At 32.4% G+C, this 24,992-nt stretch overlaps 1 protein-coding gene and 3 pseudogenes across 2 annotated transcripts; 1 reads left to right on the plus strand and 3 right to left on the minus strand.

Annotated features, from left to right (window-relative positions):
- Positions 1 to 7,999: 7,999 nt before the first annotated feature.
- On the minus strand, positions 8,000 to 9,010 carry LOC146931391 (putative E3 ubiquitin-protein ligase ARI8 pseudogene; annotated as a pseudogene).
- Positions 9,011 to 12,090: 3,080 nt separating this feature from the next.
- LOC146931392 (putative E3 ubiquitin-protein ligase ARI8 pseudogene) lies at positions 12,091 to 13,673 on the minus strand (annotated as a pseudogene).
- An 814-nt stretch (positions 13,674 to 14,487) lies between these two features.
- On the minus strand, positions 14,488 to 16,355 carry LOC146931393 (putative E3 ubiquitin-protein ligase ARI8 pseudogene; annotated as a pseudogene). The gene has a single exon (XR_015008373.1). The product of XR_015008373.1 is annotated as a putative E3 ubiquitin-protein ligase ARI8 pseudogene (transcript).
- Positions 16,356 to 18,263: 1,908 nt separating this feature from the next.
- Positions 18,264 to 24,589, plus strand: HCF136 (photosystem II stability/assembly factor, chloroplast (HCF136)). Its single transcript, XM_085702893.1, has 9 exons — positions 18,264 to 18,601; positions 19,714 to 19,949; positions 20,263 to 20,393; positions 20,736 to 20,868; positions 21,452 to 21,574; positions 22,238 to 22,312; positions 22,706 to 22,821; positions 23,624 to 23,706; positions 24,363 to 24,589. Exons 1-8 carry the CDS (start codon positions 18,295 to 18,297, stop codon positions 23,688 to 23,690), a joined length of 1,188 nt encoding a protein of 395 aa, XP_085559019.1. The 5' UTR covers positions 18,264 to 18,294; the 3' UTR covers positions 23,691 to 23,706; positions 24,363 to 24,589.
- Positions 24,590 to 24,992: the final 403 nt, after the last annotated feature.

Here is a 24,992-nt window from a genome sequence, read left to right on the forward strand (position 1 = left end):
ATTCAAATTTGTTTTATTTCAAATTCTCCTCCATTATTATAACCACAAATTATTATGAAAAAGCTAATTTTTAAAATCAATCAATACTCAGATCCAAATCAAGAACCAACCATGAAACCACTCTTTTCATAGTAAAATACAAAAAAAGTATAGAAACCATAAACAAAAACAAAAAGAATATTTAAATAAAAATCTTAGTCATGTGGTCTATATAACAATGAGATTGAGATCGATCGAGAAAGATTGAGATCGTGAAGAACAAAGAGCAGTTTTTGATTAATGGAATCTGGAATTTAATCTGGATCGGTTCTTTTGTGGGGTTTTCGACATCAAACATGCGCAGGATAGTGACGACGGCGGACGCCCGACCGCGAATCAGCGGTGACTGCGGCTTCGAGCAGGTGAAAGGTTATTGGTGGTCGGGGGTTTCACAACTGCAACGTTTGTCGCCGCCGCGGTCGTCGGTGTTTCCGACCTCACAACAACCACCGTCTCTGGTGTTTTTTACCTGCTTTGTCACCGCCGCAGTCGCCGGTGTTTCTGACTTCGGTTGTTCCAAGAAACAATCAAATAAAATTGAATAGAGACAATCATTGATTAAGAAAACCTGTGTTGATTTTCACTTTAGAAATCAATTGTTTTTCTTCTCTTCTCAATCCTGGAGTAACAGACAGAAGAAAAGGGGGATATTTTCTCAATGGGGAAGATGAAAAGAAGAAAGTGATGATGGTCCATGTAATGTTTATTTTGGTACATTAAATCTAAGCCTTTCATTTAAATCTAAAGGGCTGATAATGCATTCTCACATTCTCATATAAAGAAGTCATTCTCACTAGATATGTTCTCTATATATATATATATATATATATATATATATATATATATATATATATATATATATATATATATATATATGAGACAGGATCCGTTGACACCAGGTGTCAACAGATTCGTTGACACCAAATTTTATCCATTGATTTTATTTGATCCAAAGGTTAATATTTGATCACTTAAGACTATCATGTACCATATCCTATTGTAATTTTCATTTCCTAATTTGTTCTACCGATTTCTCTCTCTTCTCAAAATCAAGGGGATACTTCGTTGCCATTTTCCTGTCTGAAAATTTGAAGTTGCAACTGGCATGATCTGTGTCATATTAATTTTTTAAAATTGTTTTTGGTTCTATCTTTTTTTAATTTATGTATTTTTGAGAAGCCCCGTATCAATTTAAACTTTTCTTGCCAAAGTAAATAATAAAAATTGCAACATATGCATTCTGAATTCTCAAATAAACTGTGTGAATCAATATGGGTTTTGATTACAAGAAAATTATTCATATAACAGAGCCAGCCAGTAGAGTTTGTTGGTACGGTCAACCTCATATTGTTTTCATTAATATGGTTTTGCAATTCTGGAACACATTTACACTTCTCTTTGAAGAATAAAACTTTAAGAAAAACAAGAGGCCATCTTGAATAGCATAATATTAAGAAGAAGAAGAAAAATAAAGTGCATATTTTTAATAAAAAATGAGTTGTTAGTCATTTTTTTGTTGACCAAAATGAGTTCTTAGTCTTAGATCCTTGTTATGAAAAACGAATAGGAAGGATGGCGTAGAAAAAAAGGGAAAATAAGTAATTTTGTTTTGAGAAATGTTTGCTGCACATTCAAAACAAAATTATTTAATGGAATTGAAATCACGAGTAATTAGAGAGAGAAACCTGTAGAACAAATTTGGAAATGAAAATCACAAGAGGATATGGTATATGATAGTCTTAAGTAAACAAATATTAGCCTTTGGATCAAATAAAATCAATGGATAAAATTTGGTGTCAACGAATCCGTTGACACCTGGTGTCAACGGATCCTGACTTATAATATATATATATATATATATATATATATATATATATATATATATATATATATATATATATACACTCACATTTTTTACTCATATTTGCGTTGCATTTCTATACACTAACAATTCGTAAAAGCCTAAATGTGACCTCTATTCAAAGAAAAAAATTATAATTTTGGGGAATGAAAATTCATAATTAATTCGTCCGTTGTTTAAAAACTTCATAATTTTATGGTGAAGATTCTTATGATGTTTATGGTTTTTCGGAGCAAAATTGTTATTTTTCAGAGCAAAATTGCTATTTTTAACATTCTGGTCAAAAAATAAATTGAGACGTTTTTGAAATGCTATGAAACTTTTCAGATCATTTCTATGTATTTTTATAGATATCTCTGCAAACAATCTGCTCAAAATTTGTTTTTAGGTCAAAATTTTTGTTGTTTTGTTTTTTGAGTTTTTGACGATTTAAAAATTCACGTTTTTTGTCGGGGAATTTTAATTTTATGTGGAAAAATACATTTTATCATCCAAAAATGCTTGTAAAAAATCATGAAAAAATTCAACCTCTAAATCATTTTTCTAGAATTTATGTTTACAAGAAAAGATAGAATAACAAAAATATGAAGAATCTCAAATTAGAGAGATAGAGTCTTGATTTTGGTTTTTCACATGGTCATTTTTTCAGACTTCGTGTATATTAAAATATCAATTTGAAACATTTAATCCTAAGAAAATGTAACTTCTGTAAAAAAAATTGAAAGATTCTTTAAAATCTTCTTGTTCAGCTCCATTTCAAATTTTAAAATACATCGTATAAAAAGTAGATTAAACCATTGATATGAATTTTTTAACAACAAAACTTACTTCAAAATAAGAAAAGAAGTATAAGGGGTAAACCTGCATATAAATAACCCAACTCAACTCCAAAACTAAATGTGGTTATCATTTTTCCAAACACTCTAATATAGAGCCACGTGCTACTCATAATACTGACCCAACATAACCTTAGACTTAGCCAACAATAATTTCTACCAAGTCACCTTAATACGTTCTATTACCAAATAGCTCAATCCACATAGTGCCAAATAAGAATAAAATATTTCCTAGATGACCTTTTAGGTGCATAGTAGATTCACAAATGAAGCAAAAATACGATCCAAAGATATATACCCAACCTATTAAACACTTCATACTTAATCCGTATCGACAGATCACACGAACAAAATAAATGTACCTTTGTTTCTTGAGTGGAATGGATAACTTTCATCAAGTTCATCAACGTTACCAATACTATACTATGAACAAGAATACTTTCATCAAGTTAACTATTTCTAGTTTAGTGTTCCGATAAACGGTTCAAGTTTACCAGGACTTTTTTTCACTTTAGATGAACATTAACAAATCAAAAACTTCGGGATATGAATGTGTGTGATTACTGTTAACAATTTAGTGTTCCGATAAACGGTTCAAGTTTAACGAAACTGTTGTTAATTTTTGATAAACATTAACAAATCGAAAACTTCTCGATATGAATGTGTATGATTTCGAAAATGTTCAAAGTGAAATGGATAATTTAAAAAATAAAAATGATAAAATTGGCAGTTTTGATAGTTTATGGAGTAGAAGATAAATTGTAGGGGTACAAGCTGAGTTATCCTGGCGCACACAACGGATCGACCACGCCCAACGGGCCACTAGATTTATGAATATCAGGCCTAATTAAAAACCTAATCACTAATGATGATATAAATATCACCTAATCACTAATCACTGTTAATCTTCTTGGAGGCGTGTCTGACGCGGCAGGCATTTGTACCACTCTCAATCTGTATTCAAATTGGTTCGCCTCGATAATTTAGCATTGCCATTCCACCATACTCAAACGACGTTAATAATATCCCATTTTGAATCCTCTTATCCGCGTACGGGGACCGAGGACCAGAGGCAATTAATGGATTACGGTTACATTGCAGAAAATGACAAAATTTCTATCAAGTATCACCAAAACTTCTTTGGTTTGAGTGAATCTGACATAAAGCGTCTTCAAGATACCGACATCAATCACATTATATCAAGATCTATCTCATGCCTTTTACTTAATTACCAACTACAAATGGAACGTCACTCAAGCTTTGGAATCATGGTTTGATAACGAACATAATGTTAAAAAATTTATATCACCTCGAAGGAGCAACTATCCCAAATTTTCGAGTACTACCCAACAAAATGCCAGAATATAGTGCCAATAATCTAGGGAATGAAATCTTAAAAGACTCGTTTCCTAACATAATATAATGCCAGAATAATAATATTAGAGATATGTTCCCACCACCCTCCTAACATTACCCACAAACCAATCCACCTCAGAATTAAATCAGAAGTCGACCTTAGAAATATGCAGCCACCATCTAGGATCATTGGAAGATTACCCACTAATCTCTAGTATCTGGAGATTAGCTCACCTGAACACTATATTAAACACACTTCCTCGAACTAGCACCCATAGGTAGACCAAAATATTTAAGATGTAGATTATTGATTATCTAGGTACATCATTATTTTTTGCTTACATAAATAACACAGTCTAGAGAATTATTCGTTTCCTTATTATAGATATCAGATGATATATTTTTAGCAAAGTAAAATTTCTATTGAGATCCAAAACAATATTAAGTTTCATATCCACTCAAATAAATAGCAAGAAAAAAAAAATGAAGCAACAACATAAGGGTCACGAAATGCAAGCTATCACAAATAAAAGAGTTATAGCGTGGTCTCATATCTAAAATATAAATTCGAGACCTTTTTATTAAATTGAAAGAGACTCATGTCATCTAAACTTTATGTTGGAAACAGTTTTCCACCAACTCTTCATCAGCTCTACAGTTTACAATCACCACGACCATATCACGTACCACCGATCAAGTTTCGCATGCAATTCACGACCAATCATCAATCTTGATCACTTTGAACATAAACCTATAACACAAAAAACATATTTAGAAAATAATTATAAAACAAAGAAAGAAAAACCTGAGAAAAGAAAGAAAAACCTGAGACGTGTGAAGGCACACTATTCTCATGAATTTATTCGTCTAAGACAAAAAATCCACCAAAATTCAACAAGATCTTCTGAGAATAATCATCTCAAATAACATAACTATGAGAATATCGATATTGTTAAACCATATACTCCCTATGCCCCTTAATATAAGAGTATTTTACAAAAATCACAGATATTAAGAAAAGTTAAGTAATAAATTTGTGAAAAAAATGTGTAATTATTATTAAATTGTCATTTTTTTTTTATGTATAAATGCATTCAATGTTGATTTTTCATATTTCAAGACAATTAATATTATTAATAAAATGTATAGTTGGAAAAGATTAATAAATGCATCTTTTTTCTTGACAACAATAATAAATGCATCTTGAAATTTGTAGATAGTCTTATTAGAAACAATTTTTTCTTGCAAACGGTACTATAATTAGGGACAGAGAAAGTATTAAAAAAGATAACCCCTGCATATAATAATGCATGTCCCTGTCAACTGAGTTAGGCTCACGAGGACAATGACGTTCGTTTTTAGAAAAGAATGAAACTAAACATTTTTAAGACCAAAAAAAATTCACAATCCTTTCATATAGTTTCCTGCACATCTCGCTACTTCTCTATATGTCTCTAATCAATCAATCATTCATCGTTAACAACGATACACTATTGAAAAGAATTAAATGGCAATTTAATTTATTCGATTACTATTTATAAAGACGAAACCCTAAGGGTGTGTTTGATATGTTGAATAGTATGTATAAGGTAGAACAATACAAGATAGAACATCACAACACAAAACAAAATAAAACATGACAATTTTTAAGGTATTGAATAATTTTTTGTCTTATACGATTTTTGGTGTACAAAAAACTATTTTGGTATTTTAGACAATTTATACGCGACACAAATATGTAAAACTTTTTTACACATATCCATCAAATCAAATCACTCTATGATGCAACTTTTTAGATTAGTTTCGAAAATACCCTCTACAAATATCTAGTTATCATTATTTGATTTCATGTATGTGTAAAAAAATGCCCCCTCAGTTCATAAAAATTAATCTCAAACAAGGATTACATTTGTATACACTAACAATGAAAAACTTTTTAACACGTGTATTTAATCAAATCAATACATGATGACACCTTATTTTAGTTCATAAAATATCTCTATACATATATCTTTTGTGATTATTTGATTGAATATACATGTAAAAAAGTTTTGCATCGTCGGTGGATAGAAATTGATCTCAATAAGGATTAAATTTGAATACACCAACAATATAAATTTTACGCATGTATTCAATCAAATCACTCTATTTTTAGGTTAATTTCTTACAAAAAGTCTCAGTAAATATCTATTTGGCAATATTTGATTGAATGCATGTGTAAAAGAAAATTACATTGTCGATGCATAGAAATTAATCTGTTATAATAAACATAGATATTGCTTTGGGCATGCAGCAGTGTTAAAATTTTTTGGGAGAGTTTGCAGCCCATTTAGATCCCACGATGCTCGAGAGATTAGTCTTTCGCAGTTGCACGCAGATGATACCCAGTTTAAAAAGAAAATAATAAGCATAGAGAATTGAAGAGTTAAAATAGATTAACTACAAATGAAAATAATTACTTGTCTAAGATCCACAAAATTCATTAAATTAAAATTGGTGACAAGTATATTACCCATCAACAAAAAGTGAGTATAGTTATCCATTTTGAGTTGTCGTCAACCAAAATCATTTATTTGTCTTCTACTGTTTATGTCATATTTATAATAACATAAATAAAAAACAAATGAATGATTATGATTGGTGGCTCTGTAATCTACTCAAACATAGGTAATCTACTCACCTTTTATTAATGGATAACTAAGAATTTATTATTAAAATATAAAAGTACAATAATGAAAAAATAAGGGTTAATTGTTGAAATTGATCCTATAATATACGCGAAGTCTGAAAAATAACTCTGTAAAATAAAAAACACATAGTCTAACCTTGTAATTTGATATTTTTATTATTTATGACCCTGTAATATATGCAAAGTCCAAAAATGTGACCTAGAGGTTGAATATTTTTATGATTTTTTCAGGTGTGTTTATGACATTACACGAATTTTTCAACTAGCTAGTGACGAATTAATTATGAATTTTTAAAGCACCAAATTCTCAAAAAAAAAACAATGGAAGTCTCTACATAGAAATCTATAAAAAATACATAAAAAGGATATGCAAGGTTACATAGCATTTCAAAAATGTTTTGATTTATTTTTATTTTTCAACCAAAAAGTGTGAAATTGTAATTTGTTTCGAGTAAGCATATACTCAAGGTCAAATTTTATTCCTAATTTTGTAGGCATGGTTGGGTCACTATTTTGGACTACGCGTATATTATAGATAAAAAATAAGATGAATGTCAAATTACTAGGATAAAATATTTGTTTCAACTAGTACAGTGATACGCCATGCAGCAAAAATTGTTACCTCTACATTCCTCGCATAGTCATATTGCAGATTGTGCTTCGCCTTCTAGTATTCCATCTTTTAAATGATATCTCATCATTTTCACTTGACTTCCTTTTCACCCCAGTATAGTTTTTCACAGCCACAACATCGAGACCATTCTCTAATTCATTAACCAAATTCATAAAATAACTTTTACTAACCCCAGTCATAGTGATTAGGTTCATGCGAGAATTAGGAAATTCTTCTTCTGATCTATTCTTTAGAACCTTTGTTACTTCATATTGAGCACAACGAAGAAGACTATCCAAAACATATTGAGCCATGTTTTCGATGAGATCGAAAAACTCAATCTTAGCATTTTCATCGTGAGGAAGATAGTATCCATACACAAAACTCCATTTCAGAATTTTTCTACATTCAACGATCTGTTTCAGTGCATCTTTTATGTAATCAAAATAAGTTTCAGACTCGTTATGCAAAGTAGCAAGTCTTGGACTAATCTGAATCAAATTTTGAAGAGCTTGTTTTCTTGGAACTTCATTGTTAGCCCAACCTTGATAGTAGTAAGTGTACCTATCGGAATCAACTTCTGCATGGTTATTTTGCATTTCATCTTCATCTTCAAATATCTGAAATTGTACACCATTGAAACTGTTGCCACATGTTGAAGGACAAAGAGACCAATCACGCAGACATAACCAGCAAAAGTGAAACGCACATTTGCATGCCATATGATTACACCCTTGGCCTTTCTCAACGGGTATCTTACAATTAGGGCATCGTTTTGTGTTGGCAATAATCCAACCATTAGTGGCGATCTTAAATTCAGGACAAATCCTTTTCATCCATTTAGCAACAGTTTCACAATTCACAGGTGCATGAGCTTCTTCACCACAATTCCAACAAAAGCTATGATAACAACGACATGTAACATCATAGTTAAAATTGTTTCTAGAACTAGAACCTCGATCTTGTTCATAATAGCTTACAGCATAACAACAATTTGGTGCAGGACACCATTTCAATTTCATATTGCTGTTATTTTCCACATAAGATCTAAGCAGAAATTGATCGTATTTGATTTGTGCTGACTTACTTGCTAGTTGATGAATCATGTCTTCATCTACAGCTGCATTACAAGAAGGTTGAGGGCATTTAAGTTTGAAGCAATTATGATCATCAATATTGGTATCAACATATTGATTCCAGCAATTGAAACAAAATGGATGACCACACCATGATGACTTGATTTTATCACTAGCAAAGGTTTCAAAACAGATATTACACATGGTGAGAGTTTGTGATGAGTTTGGAAACCCTAATTCTAAGTGGGGTTGGTTGGACAGGCCTATGGTTTTTTGAACTTTTTGTAGGTTATCAAACCATGATTCCAAAACTTGAGTGGTGTTCCATTTGTAGTTGGTGAGTAAAAGACATGCAGTAGATCTTGATATGGAGAGAACCGATAAAATGTGATTGATGTCGTTATCTTGAAGACGCTTTATGTCAGATTCACTCAAAACAAAGAAGTTTTGATGATGTGTACTCGCAAAGTTGGTAGAAAATTTGTCGTTTTCTGCAATGTAACGGTAATCCATTAATTGCCTCAGATCCTCGGTCCCCATGCGCGGAGCAAGAGAATTCAAAATGGGATACTACTAACGGCGTTTGAGTCTAGTGGAAGGGGCAGTGCTAGACTACTGAGGCGATCCAATTTGAATATCGACTGAGAGTGGCACACAGATGCCCGCCGCAGCACGCCTTCGAAAAGATTAACAGTGATTAGGTTTAGGTGATATTTATATCATGATTAGTGATTAGGTTTTTCATTAGGACTGATATTCATGAATCTAGTGGCCCACTGGGCGTGGTCAATTTGTTGTGTGCGCTGGGTAAATTTACCCCATACCCCTGCAATCTATCTTCTACCCCACAAACTATCAAAAATACCAATTTTATAATTTTTATTTTAAGAACTTTTTTTATCCATTTCACTTTGAACAATTTCATAATCACACATTCATATCCAGACAGTGGCGGAGGTACCACAGGGGCCAAGGGAGGCCGTGGTCCCCCCCACGTTTTTCAATTTTTTTTCCTACTAGTAATATACCATGATTTTATATGTTGTTTCAATAAGGTCAGCAATGTGGTCCCTAAAATGTACTTTTTTTTTTAATGAAAAAAATTTGAATGATTTTTTTCTTTAGAAAAAAAATGTAAGATTAGATTTTTTTAAAATAAATAAATAATAAAATAAAGAACCACAAAAATGAAGAAACAATAAAAGAATATTAACTCAATAAAAAAATAAAAAGAAAACCAGGAAACGCAAAAAATAGAAAAACAATAAAAATACCAGAAAAAATTCAATTAAAAATACATGAAAAAACTAGTTTGCACCTCTAAATATTTGTTATTTTCATACTAGTTTTATGCATTTTTACTAGTATTTTTTATGCATTGTTTTAGTATTTTTTCTGTTTTTTTTTTAATTTTTTTGAAAAAAAAATTATTCAAAATTTTTTCTTAAAAAAAGAACATTTAATATAAATAATTAATTATGTAGATACTTTCCCTCAAAAAAAAATATGTAGATATTAATATATATAATTTAAGTCAAGTCAGCACTACCACATTAACTAAAATAAACTCAGAAAAACATAAAACAGGGAGGGTAAAATTCCGAGTTTTAAAATTAGGGGGACAAAATCCAGACTCAATCAAAATAAGGGGGTAAAATTCCGAATTTTAAAATAGGGGGTAAAATCCAAATTCAATTAAAATATGGGGGCCTTTGTCTTTTATGTTGATTTTATATAGCGCATTCAAAATTAATATCTGCTATTTCCAGTGTCACATTGAGCCATCTACTTATAAACAAGCTATTAAGTGTGATAATTGGATCAAGGCTATGGATGATAAAATTGCAGCCCAAAATCAAAATAAAACTTGGACAATTACTGAGTTAAAAGGTAAAAAAGCTCATTGGATGCAAGTGGATGTATTAAATCAAACACAAGTTTGATGGCTCCATATGAAGGTGCAAAGCTAGATTAGTTGCAAAGGGTTTTACTCAAATAGAAGGTATAGATTTTTTCGACACAAATTCTCATGTTGCTAAACTAACCACTGCAATTAAGGCTTCTTCTTGCTATTGCATCTTCTCAAAATTGGTTTATACATCATTTAGAGGTTCACAATGCATATTTGCATGGAAATTTATATGAAGAGGTTTACATGCAATTGCCTCATGGTATTACATCTAAAAATCATAATCAAGTCTGTAAATTGCTTAAATCTATTTATGGAGTATAGCAATCAAGTAGACAACAGTTCTCTAAACTTTCTTCTTCTTTGATTTCTTTAGAATATATTTCAGCACCCTCTAATCATTCCTTAATCATAACAAAATAAAAATAAAGTAAAAATCTTCCTTTATTGCTATTTTGGTTTATGCTGATGATGATTTGACTGCAGGTAATAGAAGAAATCAATGAAATGTGATGGAATTTGTTACCATTATAGTTCACTCCATTTCATCATGTTTTATGTTTTAGTTTATCCAAACAAATAGAACATCATACCACTCCATTTCATTCTCTTCCATAAGGAAATGGTGCACTTTTACTAAAGTAAACGATTAATATATTGAGATCCAAAACAATATTAAGATTCATTTCCACTCAATTTTTTTTTTCAATGCAAATATAGTTTATATAAGTGGATTTTAAGTACCCCCAATGTCGACTTCCTAATTCAAAGAATTAGGTAATAAGTATGCAATGCAGTGGATTAGAAAACCATTCGTAGTAAGTACTCGGAGGGTCTTTCTTCTTCACTAGAAGCCATTTCCAAATTGGACCTTGATTGTATCTATCACCAATTCTACTACCGGAACCTTTGATAAGAAGAAGAGTAATGATATTTTGACATCCATTTGATGACAACTTTGTTGACAACCTTGTTTTTCTCACTTCTTATTGGTCAAAAACAATGGAGAGAGAAAAAGGAAGAGAGATGATATATAACAACATCATGTGAGTGTGAGTATGAGAGAGAAAGTTGTCCAAAAGTTGTCAAAAAGTGGTTGTCAAAATATCATTTCTCTAAGAAGAATGTACCATTTCTTGCTTTTCAAATCGACCACATAACCGAGTGTCAAATTGACAAGAGTCCATTACATACCTTCTCTTGTTTTCTATAGAAAACAAAGAGCTTCTAATAATACAAACGGAACCTTTGATATGACCATTACCACTACAATCCATTAAATTTTTTTGTTCCACCCCGCCATTGCAAAATCACATGATGTAAATTAAACGAGGGATCATCCACCTCTCTTACTGGCAGACACCAGATACACGACAATTCTACCCCTACTCCCAAATTGACCAAGTTCCTTCTTAGGAAGACGCTGAAGCAACAATTGCCACGAGAATGCCATAACCTTCGAAAGTTCATATAACGAAAAAATGTCATAATAACATTAGATTCAGGATCACTAAATGCAAGCTATCAAAGAACCACATTGTTGCATTTCTAGAATTTGACTTTGAGACATTCTAGTTTAATATTTGATATGCAGTTGACAAAGTTTTATTAAACCAGTTAAAGCATTCAAATAGATTACCTGCAAATGACAATATTATTGTAAATTTACAAAATTCGTCAACTTAAAATTCAAAAATAAAACAATGGTAAATAATAAAAATTAAAACATGTATGTGGATCAAAGTAATGTTTGAACCTAATTCAGTGAAATGCCATGGCAGAGCCAAAATTGTTATCTCTACACACTTCACATGGTCATGTATCAATTTCACTTGACTCCCTTTTTAAACCTCATCATAGTTTTTCACACGCACTACCTCTAAACCGTTATCTAATTCTTTTACAAAATTCATGAAATAATTTTTAGCCACCCGAGCCCTAGCGGTTAGCTTTGTCCGAAAATCGCAAAATTCTTCTTCTGACCCATTATTTAGAAGTTGCTTTCTTAATCCATTTTCTGCAAAATGATGAAGCCTATCCAAAACAACTTGAGCTATGCCTTGGATGTGATCAAAAAACTCAATCTTAGCATTTTCATCTTCGGGAAGATAGTATCCATATACATAACTCCATCTGAGAATTCTTCTACATTCAACTATATGTTTCAATGCATCCTTTACCATGAAATTACCAAAATAAGTTCCAGACTTTTTTCTTGAAATTTCATTGTTTGCCCAACCTTGATGGTAGTAAGTGTACCTATCCAAATGATTTTTTGCATGGTTTCTTTGCATTTCATCTCCAAATAACTCTTGGAATTCCTGAACTTGCGCGCAATTGACACCATCACGACAATTAGAGAAATCGCGGAGACATAACCAGCAAAACTTGATCCCACATTTGCATGACATATGATTACATCCATTGTTTTTCTCAATGGGTGTCTTACATTTAGGGCATCTTTTTGTGTTAGCAATAATCCAACCACTAGTAGTGATCTTAAATTCAGAACTCGTCTTCTTCATCCATTTAGCAACAATTTCACAATCAACAGGTGTGTGAGCTTCTTCACTACAATTCCAACAAAAGCTATGATAACAAAGACATGTAACATCATAATTTATTCTAGAACTACCAGAATTGTGATGATATGGTAATTCATAACTTATAGCATGACAACAATCTGGAGCAGGACACCACTTCAATTTCATGTTATTGTTGTTTTCAACATAAGAACGAAAGAAAAATTGATCGTATTTAATCTTTCTTGACTCACTTGCTAATTCTTGAATCATGTCTTCATCTACAGCTGCATTACAAGAAGGCTCGGGGCATTTGAGTTTAAAGCAGTTATGATCATCGATATGCATATCAACATATTGATTCCAACAATTGATGCAAAATGAATGACGACACCATGATGATCTAAACGCATCGCTAGAAAAGATTTCTAAGCAAATACCACAAATGAGAGTATGTGATGAGTATGCAAACCCTAATTCTATGTGGGCTTCATTCGATAAGCCTATGGCTTTTCGAACTTTTTGTTGGTTATCAAACCATGATTCCGAAACTTGAGTGACATTCCAATTGTAATGCGAGAGTAAAAGACATGCAACTGGTCTTGATACGAAGAGAATTGATGAAAGATGATTGATGTCAGCATCTTGAAGGCGCTTTATGTCAGATTCACTCAAAACATAGAAGTTTTGTTCCATGCAGCAGAGGATGATCAAAATGGGAGAACAATAGTAGTAGCAATGAGTGTAATTTTAGGATTTTGGATCTCAATCACATTTTCTCTACATCTCTCTCTTAATCTCAATCTCTCTCTTCATTGAAAAAATAGTACCTTTGTGCATAAACATAGGATCCTTGAGTAAATAACGGGAATAATAAGCTTGATTGTGATCTTAAATTCATTGACTATTGGTATTGATTTTACAGGTTTATCCTTTAATTAAGACAACAAATTAGTATCTTTTTCTACAAAAAAGAACATGATATTCAACATTGTTAAAAAAAATAAAATGGATGAATCTAAGAACAAACTCACAACATGTTAATAGCAAACAACGACAATACCTAAAAATAATACGATAAAATCAAAGCGTCCATATTATCTATGCCTTTCGATCTGCAATGATGACGCTAAAGTCATTGATTGAACCTGTTTCATCTATGTGAAAAAGTTATCTCATCTAATTATGTAAGCATTTGCACTGTTTTTTGCATTGTTGCAAATAGCTAGAAGGGTTAAAAATGACTTAAATTTTGTACTTGTTCTTCTATCTTTCCTGTTACTACTTCAGTTATGTACTATGGAACATCATCTTGAGTTTCCTTCTATCAATTTTACCTTTCAAATTGTTTTGTGCAATATCATATTGTAATGTTCCCTTTTAATCAATAATTAAATATGCAATCCTCCACCTATTACAGTCTCATTTGGGGAAACTCTTACACTATCACAAAAGAAGTTAAAAGAGTTTTAAATTTGCTCACTTCATAGAATTTGAGACATTCTAATTAAACCGAATGAGCTCGTGTCATCTCATATCGTTCAAATACTCTTGAATTATACAAATAACATTAACCCTTTGGTATGTAGTTGACAAAACTATATTCAACCAATTCAAAGATAATTTAAGAGTTGAAATAGATACAAATGAAAATAATTACCCGTTGAAGATCTACAAAAATCATCAAATTGAAATTTAAAAGTAAAGCAGTGAGAAATGTTAAAAAAAATTGTCTAAGGATCAAAATACAGTTGGAACCAAATACAATGACAAACCATAAAAGTTGTTCTCCAAGCATCATTATCTGATTAGTCAACCATAATATCCATAATGTTGATTCTGCTTCACCTTCCAGTATTTAGTTTCTTATATGAGTTGTCACCAATTTCACTTAACGCCCTTTTCCACCCCAGTGTAGTTTTTCACACACACAACATCTAAACCATTCTCTAATCCACTAACCAAATTCATAAAATAACTTTTAGCCACCCTAGTCAGATTGATTAGTTTCACCCGAAAATCACAAAATTCTTCCTCTGATCCATCTTTCAGAACCTTTCTTAATTCACTTTCTGCACAATGACGAAGCCTCTTCAAAGCAACCTGAGCTATGCTTTCTATATGCTCAAAAAACTCAATCCTAGCATTTTCATTCTCAGGAAGATAATATCCATATACATAAGCCCATTTGAGAACTCTTCTACATTCAACCAATTGTTTCAGTGCATCCTTTATGAAATCAAAATAAGTTTCTGACTTTTCCCATGATACACTCAGTCTCTTTATATGTGCAGTACTACTCATCTCAATCAAATTTTGAAGAGCCTTTTTTCTTAAAATTTCATAGTAAGTGTACTTATCCAAACAATTTTTTGCATTGGTTCTTAGCATTTCATCATCATATATCTCTTGATGAGAATGCCAAACTTGTACATTATTTAAAGTGCCGCTGCAACCTTTTTTTATGCATATAGACATATCACGAAGACATAGCCAGCAAAAGTGAAACTTACATAATCTGCACGTCATGTGTCTGCACCCTTGGTTTTTCTCAATAGCTATTTTGCAATTAGGACATGGTTTTGTGTTAGCAATAATCCAACAATTATTTGTAACCTCAGAATCAGAACTAATCTTTCTCTTCCATTTAACAAAAGTTTCACAATCCACAGGTGTATGAGCTTCTTCACCACAATTCCAACAAAAGCTATGATAACAATGACATGTAACATCATAATTTAATCTAGGGCTAGACTCTGATAATAATTGGTCATAACTTATAGCATAACAACAATTTGGAGCAGGACACCACTTGAGATCCCTATCACTGTTGTTTTCCACATAAGACCGAAAGAAAAATTGATCATATTTAATCTTTCTTGACTTACTTGCAAGTTGATGAATCATGTCTTGATCAACAGCTGCATTACAGGAAGGTTGAGGGCATCTAAGTTTGAAACAGTTAAGATCATCGATGTTTATATCGACATATTGATTCCAACAGTTGATGCAAAATGGATGTCCACACCATGATGACTTAATCACATCTCTTGAGAAGGTTTCAAAACAGATATTACACATGGTGAGAGTTTGTGATGAGTTTGGAAACCCTAATTCTAAATGGGGTTGGTTGGACAAGCCTATGGTTTTTTGAACTTTTTGTGGGTTATCAAACCATGATTCCAAAACATGAGTGGTGTTCCATTTGTAGTTGGTGAGTAAAAGGCATGCAAGTGGTCTTGATATGGAAAGAATTGATAGAATATGATTGATGTCATTGTTTTGAAGATGCTTTATGTTGGATTCACTCAAGACTGAGAAGTGATTGTCATCTTCTGCAATGGAGGAGTAATCGTCGTTTTCCATGTGTAATGGAGGTGTAATCATCTTCTGCGATGATGGTAAGCTCATGGTTGGAAATGGAAATTAGGGTATTATTTAGGGATTAGGGTTACATTTTGCCTTAATATTCCTGAATCTAGTGGAGACCATTGACCTTCGCTGTATGCTGTGCTGTGTGCGAGGGGAGGTGTGGTAATTTGATGGATTTTCATTGGATGGTAAAGTAAATTTGATGGATTTTAATTTGATGGCTTAATATGGAATTCGATTAGAAGGTAAAAACAATTTGATGAAATAGTTCTATTAAGAATAAAATCAAGTTCACTTGAACAATTCGTCATTTGGTGTGTCCATTTGAGTTTAATTGTTTGATTAAAATTGTTTTTCATTTTTTTTTTATAGAATGACAAAGGAAAAAAAAATCACAAACAAGGCACAACCTGGGGCATCAAGCCTCAACACTGACTCCAACTTTGAAGGAGGAGTCTGTCAATATGTCACACCTAACCTTGAAGAACGATCGAGTTTGGCCAAAAAACATACGCAACAGTTTCCCTCTCTAAGTACATGTTGGAAAGAAATATTAGGAATATGCTCCAACAAAGATCTTCACCAACAAAGAAGCGTATGCATGCATGTGGGAGTGGTCTGGATGTTGAAGAAGGCGGAGGACTCGCAAATAATTTGTTGAATTGAGTTTCTTATTACCAACATTAAACACCAAAGAGCTCAGCAAAAGTGCATCCCAGTGCCCCTCATTACAAGAGAAATCAACTATTCAAAAAACTTGTTTTCATTAATAGTACATATCCTTTAAATTATGTTTTAAAAATAAAAAAATTATAAGATAATTAATTTTTGGATTAAATATTTTTTTTCATAAACAAATTTTCATCTTGAATATGAGTTAGGTTAAACAAACTATTATTTTAATCATTAAAGAAAACTCCTTGAACCATTCATCTCCCAAATTTTCATATCATGTCTCTCTTTTTTTGTTTAAATGAGAAGAAGAAAAAAAGTGAAAATTAAAATAAGGCCTTGAAAAAGACACACCTATAAAGCATTGCCTAAAGTATATTAAAAACATGACAAAGTTTCATTAAATATAATTAAATGGTATGAATTATATTAGCTCTCAATTTAGCAAGAGTGTTGGCACAAGAATTCTCATTCTTAGATAGTACAATTATTAACAAGATAATTTTTGATAAGTTTCAAATAATTTTGAGTTGAGTTAAAAACCATCTCGATAGAATTAAATTATAAATTATTGAGTTATCCCTATAAAATATGAAAACTGTTGTTCACACATGTTATAGGGCTGAAAAACACCAGTAAAATACCAAAATACCCCTCTGCAGTTAACTGCCGAGGAAAACCTCGGCAGTTAACTGTCGAAACAATTTTTAAAAAGAAAACTCCTTCGGCACTTAAGTACCGAGGAGCATGAATATTATCAATATTCATGCTCCTCGGTACTTAAGTGCCGAAGGAGTTTTCTTTTTAAAAATTGCTTCGACAGTTAACTGTCGAGGTTTTCCTCGGCAGTTAACTGCAGCCGGTTTTATTTTTCCTTGGCAGTTAACTGCAGAGGGGTATTTTGGTATTTTATTGGTGTTTTTCAGCCCTATAACATGTGTGAACAGCGGTTTTCATAAAATATAGATACAAGTAAAAGTAAAAAAAAAAAAAATTGAGGTTAAATTAAAAAATATAAGGGAAATGTTAACCAGTGCCCCCGGGGCACCGGTTAAGAAGTTAAATATAGTAGTATCTTACATTGAAAGTTGTGCTATCATTGCATTAGAAGCTTATAAAGTGTTCTTTTTGATTTAAATTTTCCACTTTTGGCTTCCTTAACCGTGCCCCGGGGCACGGGTTAACATGACTTAGAATATAAATATAAATAAAAGAGTATATTGAGAATGGTTGGAAGTTTATGATCCACTCATAATGTGATGAAGTGAAATCACCCGCGAAGACGTTATTTTGGGATAAGGCAGATAGATACATTTCCATACACACACTTTGTTCATTCCTTCCTTCCAATGGCGACGCTACAATTCACATTCACAGACTCAACCACCACACTATGCAGACCGTTATCTCAACTACCTTCTTCTAAATCCATCATTCATTCTCCCAGACCTCGAAGCTTCGTCGTTAAAGCTTCTCTCGAACCTTCCAGAACCAGAAGACAGTTCATTGCAGAAACCACTGCCATATCCGTGCTTGTTCCTTCTCAGTTGGCAAAGTCTGAAGATACTCTTTCTGAATGGGAAAGAGTTTATCTACCTATTGATCCTGGTGTTGTTCTTCTTGATATTGCTTTTGTTCCTGAAGATCCTAACCATGGTCATAATCATTTCATTTTCTTGCTTTTCTTTGTGTTTTGTTTAACTTCATAATTGATTTTGCCTACATTGTGTGACTGGAATTCACTTATTTGACCTTATTTATGACTGTAAGCACTTCTAAAACTGTTTTGAAGAGCTTATGGAAACAATTTATGACACATCCATACGCTCGTTTCAGCTTATTTTCATAATCTAGGATAGCTTATACAGAAATAGTATGGATTTAATTTATCTTTTGTTATAGAAATAGTTTATACACATGCACTTATATATGATTAAAAAAAATAAAAAAATATGCACTTATATGATAAGTGCCTATGCTATAAACACTTGAAAACTGTTTATCCAAACATGGCCTAGTTTCTGGATTGGATTGAATAAAATGCACTAATTTTTGCATCAAATTTGTTTCTATTGTAGAAGGATGCAAACATAAATTATTTCACTTTAAACTTCATTAAATTTTACAAAATTTAGGTACTATTTGGATAAACACCTTAACTGAGCTCTTATAGCATAAGTGCTTATGTATACACTACCTGTTTTGATAAACAACTTATTTTGCAGCTTATAACATAAGTGTTTATCACATTAGCGCTTATCTTATAAGTGCTTATGAATAGGCTATTTCTATAGTCAATGATAAAAAAAGTCAAACTGCTTTCGAAAAAGCTATAAGTTGTTTTCATAACTATCATGAAGAGCTTATGAAAATAAGCCGAAAACAACTTCTGAAAATATCATAAGATGTTTTCATAAGTTCTCCCAACAGTCTCACAAGTGTTTATACTAGTAGATAAACTTAAATAAGCAAATCCAAACAGACCAATATATTTTTCAAGATAAAATAAGGTCAAACTGTTTTTATAGGCTATCTTGGAGAGCTTATGGAAATAAGGTGAAAATATCTTATGGATATGTCATAAGTTGGTATTCTTAAGCTCTTTGAAACAGTCTTACAAATGCTTATGTCATTAGATAAGCTCAAATAAGCCAATTTGAACAAACCCTGTTTCTTTTCCAAATCATGTTTATGAAATGCTTGTGTAATTAGTCTGTTTTTGTTGTTTGAATTTGTGTTGTAAAATGGAAACGGATTTGTCGTGGTAGGTTTTCTTCTGGGGACGAGGCAAACCCTTTTGGAGACTAAAGATGGAGGAAGAACTTGGGCTCCACGTTCTATACCATCCGCAGAAGATGAAGATTTTAACTATAGGTTTAATTCAATCAGCTTCAAAGGGAAAGAAGGATGGATTGTGGGAAAACCTGCAATTCTGTTGTACACTCCTGATGCTGGAGAGAGTTGGGAAAGGATACCACTCAGTGCTGAACTTCCTGGTGATATGGTATATATGCTTCATTCAAATCCAATGCTTGTTTCTACTACTACTACAACAAATACTATAAATATTATTAGTAGTAGTTGGAGGAGTAGTGGTAGGCTGGTAGCAGTAGTTTTTTTTTCAAAGACATAGCTTTTGCGTTGAGTTGGAAAATTTACACTAATTTTTGCATCAATCTTGCTTTCAGATTAAAAATTTAAATAATAATCACATTAATCAATTCAACTGTACAAATTAGCTGTTAGAACATATGTAACAACATTAACTCTACTCAAAAGCATGTTCATCAAATGCTCACAAAATGTTAAATGTGTAGGTATACATAAAGGCAACTAATGACAAGAGTGCGGAGATGGTGACAGATGAAGGTGCAATATATGTTACCTCAAACAGAGGATACAATTGGAAGGCTGCTGTTCAGGAATCGGTGTCGGCTACTCTTAATAGGTGAGTTTCCGAGACAAAATACCAAACTTCGTTTGATGTAACTGTCTGAGAATGCATGATGTATATGAATGGATGGATCCATAATGCCATTTAAGGAATGTAACTCTTTCAAGTTAGGAAATGAACTAAGCCAATATACTCAAGAGTAGCAATATGAATAGTCGTATATTAATACATTTGGAAGTAGGGTGGCCTTTTATGATGCTATTAATGAACAAATTCAACTTCTTATTTATATGTTTCCTAATCTCTTTCGACGTGCTATCTTTCATACTTTCTACACTGCAAATATTTTGTTTCGGTTTTATACATGACATTTATCTAGCTATGTTGCCTCTTCAGAACAGTTTCTAGTGGTATTAGTGGTGCAAGCTATTACACTGGAACTTTCAATACTGTCAATCGATCTCCCGATGGAAGGTATGTTGCAGTCTCAAGCCGTGGCAACTTCTACATGACCTGGGAGCCTGGTCAGGTGAGGCTTTTACTTTGTGATGGCTTTTGCTTTTGCTTCTATTTGCTTGGTAGTTTTACTTTTGGCATGCCTGTGGTCTATGTAATTGTACAGGAATATTGTTACACTTACATCATTGTTGCACGTTGAAACAAAATAATTTGATACATTAAAAATATTCTTAAGAGTATTAACACCGAATCTTCTTTGATTAGAACTCAAGATGTACTAAATTTTAGCGCAATGCATGCCAAGAATCTTCTTGTACATCCACTACTTTTAAGAAAACATTTTGGTTTCTTCTTTGTTTGATTTCATCCAGGTGATATCATTGATAGGATATACCTTCTGAAGAAAAAATTCTACTAACATACAAAATTATAAAGGATCCTCTTTTTTGCTTTTTGCACTGATTAAACCTTTACTTTCTTCTTCAATGTGCCGTGATGTGTTTAGCTCATCCTTGTAATATATGTCTTAATGTCTCGAATAGTTGGCTTAGGTAGATTATGAGTTTTCCATTTAGCCACAGATGTCATTTTGGTTGGTGTTTCTTCTGCACTAATAGTAATCGTGGTTAATTACATGTTTATTTCATTTTTAGGCATACTGGCAACCACATAACAGAGCAGTTGCCAGAAGAATCCAGAACATGGGATGGAGAGCTGATGGTGGTCTCTGGCTTCTTGTTCGTGGAGGTAGTCTTTTTCTCAGCAAAGGCACAGGGGTAATTAATTCCGAGAATATCATTTTAGTGTACCCATATGATACTAGTGGTCCTCCTTTTCACTCATTCCCTTCTGGATAGTTTTCTTTTTCTTATAAAGTTTTCCTTTTCACTCATTTCAAAGTCTTTCTGGTTATACTTTTTAGTTATGTCTTTCATTCAGTAAAAGTTTTGTCACACTTTTTACGGGGATATTTTCATCTCTATATTGCACATTCACACATTACTTTATTTACTCCCCTTATCTTGTTTGGCAATAGGTCAACTTCTGTCTTTGTTCAAACGTCTTTCTTTATTGCATTCTCTTTCCTCGTGCTGTCCACTATTCTTTTTGGTTTGTTTGTCTCCACCAAATGTATTGTTTTTATCTACATTCACGATTCAACTGCCCCATAATGTTTTACATCTTGTGGAAGTAGGGAGAAGTGAAAAAGGTTTAAAAGGGAATCCCTTTCTTAGAAAATGTACAAGCCAGATCCCTTTCATTTATATCATTATTTTACTACATATATAATAAATATTGAAACGGATCCATTAAATTCTTTTTGGTCAATCATAACTAACTTTGATACACTTGTTTCTGGCCACTGAATACTTTCTCAATTTTGTTTTTTCAAATTTTGTTGCATAATTTTGAGAACAGAAGGTATTTCGTTGTTACAGATAACTGAAGAATTTGAGGAAATTCCTGTTCAAAGCCGGGGGTTTGGCATTCTTGATGTCGGGTATCGTTCAACGGTAAAGTTTTACTGCATTCAGAGAGTTGCTTTATTAAGGAAAATGTTGTTTTGTTGGAAAAGTTTAACATAGAAGTTATACAAATGAATATGATTGAGTATATTTAAGTGGGGGTGGGCAGTTGCTACAAAATAACTTTTACATAAACCTCACTCATTTATTATTTTGTATTCCTCCTTTTCATATTAACTCTCAACAATTTCTTCTTGCTAAATTACACTGCTGCTTTGTTGAATTAACGATTTCTTGCTTGTATCATTCTCAAATAAAACATTCGCAATATGACTATTGCCTCTGCAGTTCTTTCAATTTGACTATTATTAGTTTCAAATTTTGAGAATAATGTTGAAAACATTTACTTTATATATAAAATTTACAAAATTATGAATGCAGGACGAGGCTTGGGCAGCAGGTGGCAGTGGTATTCTCTTGAGAACTAATAATGGTGGCAAGTCATGGGTCCGTGACAAAGCTGCTGACAACATTGCTGCAAATTTATACTCAGTGAAGTGAGTATAACTATTACTAGACTCTACTTTTATGTAACTGTACTTAATTATGCATGTACACTTTAAAACCTCTAATTTACTTGGTAGAGCTCTCGTCCCAACCAAACCAGGTTCCTAATGTTGTTGATATATTCTCCACTTATATTGTTCCATCGGTTTTGTATTACTCCTTTCCTATTCTCCAGAGAGGCTAAAACCGTAATATTTTGTAGAATATAATGAGTTGTGTATTTGTGTAAAACTGGAGGAGATAGCACCTGTAAAATAATTATGAACTAAAATAGAAAATGGATGGAGATAATCTCCTTGGAGAAATGAAAATGGTCACCTTAGTAAGAGTACCCCCTTTACTGAGATAGGGATTATTCTACCAGTGACCAAAATTTCCACTTCACGGATCAGATACCCCTTCCATTCTGTTACACTCCTCTAAATACCTCCTCTTTGTCAATGATTTCCTCACCTTCCTCCAATTCTAACCTGCTAGCTGTCCATGTTGTTACTCCTTCCTGCTCCTTTTTCTCTTTCTTCCACATCTGCAGGCATTTGTCACTTTTTCCGTTGATACGCACATGCCTTGCTCTTTAGACCCAATACCACTACTTTATTTTCCTTTATTCCCCCTCCTGTAAACATGCACCATAGGCCTATCGGATGCAATTATCGGAAATAATACTTTATCCGTTATATTGTTGGCACAGGATGAAAAATTTCCACACAATTAATACACGAGATTATGAAGGTCAGAGTTTGTAGAACTTTTATTGGTAATAAATCTTGTAAATGGTTTTACTTGCTTCAGGTTCATTGATGACAAAAAGGGATTTGTATTGGGAAATGATGGAGTTTTGCTTCGCTACCTTGGTTAGAGCTTTATTTAGCATGGTAAATAACAGTCTCCTGTTTCTAGCTGACATAAGTTATCTTTCAATGCCACAAGTAGTTTCAGCTGCATCATTTAACTGTCTGTATAGTTTTATGATTGTTTTGTGATATAGAATGAGAAAGTATTGTGTTTTCCTTTTTTAAATTCTTATTTTTGCTATTAATTGCAACAACAAAAAAATCACTGTTTTTTATTTTAGAAAATTTGTATCAAAAGCAGTGAAACTAATTGAGAATTATTTTCAATGTTTGAAAACACAAAACAAAATGAAAGTAATATGATACTTATTAGTTGAAACAAGAAATGATAAAAGTAAGCATTTATTTTTCTTCAAATCATACTGAAAATAAGAATGCCCGGAAAGAAACTCCTCATTTTTCTGATTTACATGGAGAGAAAGAAAGAGAAGAAACAAGGCGAAGAAAAGAAAAAATTTAGGGAAGAATAAGTATATGATTGCTCATATGTGCTGATCTTCCCTGGGAACATTAATTTTGGGGGTCAACTAATGCAAGCATGGTTTTGACAAGGACATATAGAGTCAGGATTCCTCTCATACAATTAAATTATAAGTGGGGATAGATCCAAGTTAGAACACTGGTTTAAGGTGATCTTTAAGGTTTTAATTTTTCAATGAAATATGGAATTTTGCCAGGTTTGTCAACTCGATTGCAATTTTGTAGCAGCAGATAAAATATCCATGCTTAGTATTGAAGAGAGCTATTGGATCAAATCAATTCCTTGATGTCATGCTGAAAAATGGGAGGAGATGTGGATACATTCTTGATCACTATGAATAGAGCTATATTATGTAAATTTAACATTATAACTGCCATGCTATTATTACATTTAAATGCAAAGTGCTACACCTGTTGTAATGTAGAGGCCTAGTGCATAGCTTCAACGACTAGTATGAGATCAGATGCACCATCTATAGGCGAGTTATCCCACGCATCACTTGTAAGTGGTGCATGAATCGAAGACGCCAAAAGGGCATATTGTAAACATTCAAAAAAGTTAATTGTACCAATTACAAGTAATGCATAAGATAACTCTCCTGTAAATAACTCACCTAAGTACTTCACCAATGTATCAAAACACTTGCTTTGCATACCAGGAAGCACAGCCTATAACAATTTTCTCAAACCTCCAAAATAACCTTTAATCCAATCTTCAATCGCTTGCTTGACAAGCAAACTGATTGATAACACTAAATAGTTTGCATTCTTAAAATTTGGGGTTCAGGAGCAAAAGTTTTATAATTATCGTAAAGACATATTTACAG

The sequence above is a fragment of the Medicago sativa genome, chromosome 4, assembly GCF_051527215.1.
Source record: "Medicago sativa cultivar Bolivia chromosome 4, Bolivia_mono, whole genome shotgun sequence".
Taxonomy (NCBI): Eukaryota; Viridiplantae; Streptophyta; class Magnoliopsida; order Fabales; family Fabaceae; genus Medicago; species Medicago sativa.

Coding starts and splice junctions, on each gene's coding strand:
- HCF136 (XM_085702893.1), top strand. CDS start 18,295: ATGGCGACGCTACAATTCACATTCACAGACTCAACCACCACACTATGC. Junction 20,869..21,451: donor TGACCTGGGAGCCTGGTCAG/GTGAGGCTTTTA, acceptor TTTCATTTTTAG/GCATACTGGCAACCACATAA. Junction 21,575..22,237: donor TTCTCAGCAAAGGCACAGGG/GTAATTAATTCC, acceptor TCGTTGTTACAG/ATAACTGAAGAATTTGAGGA.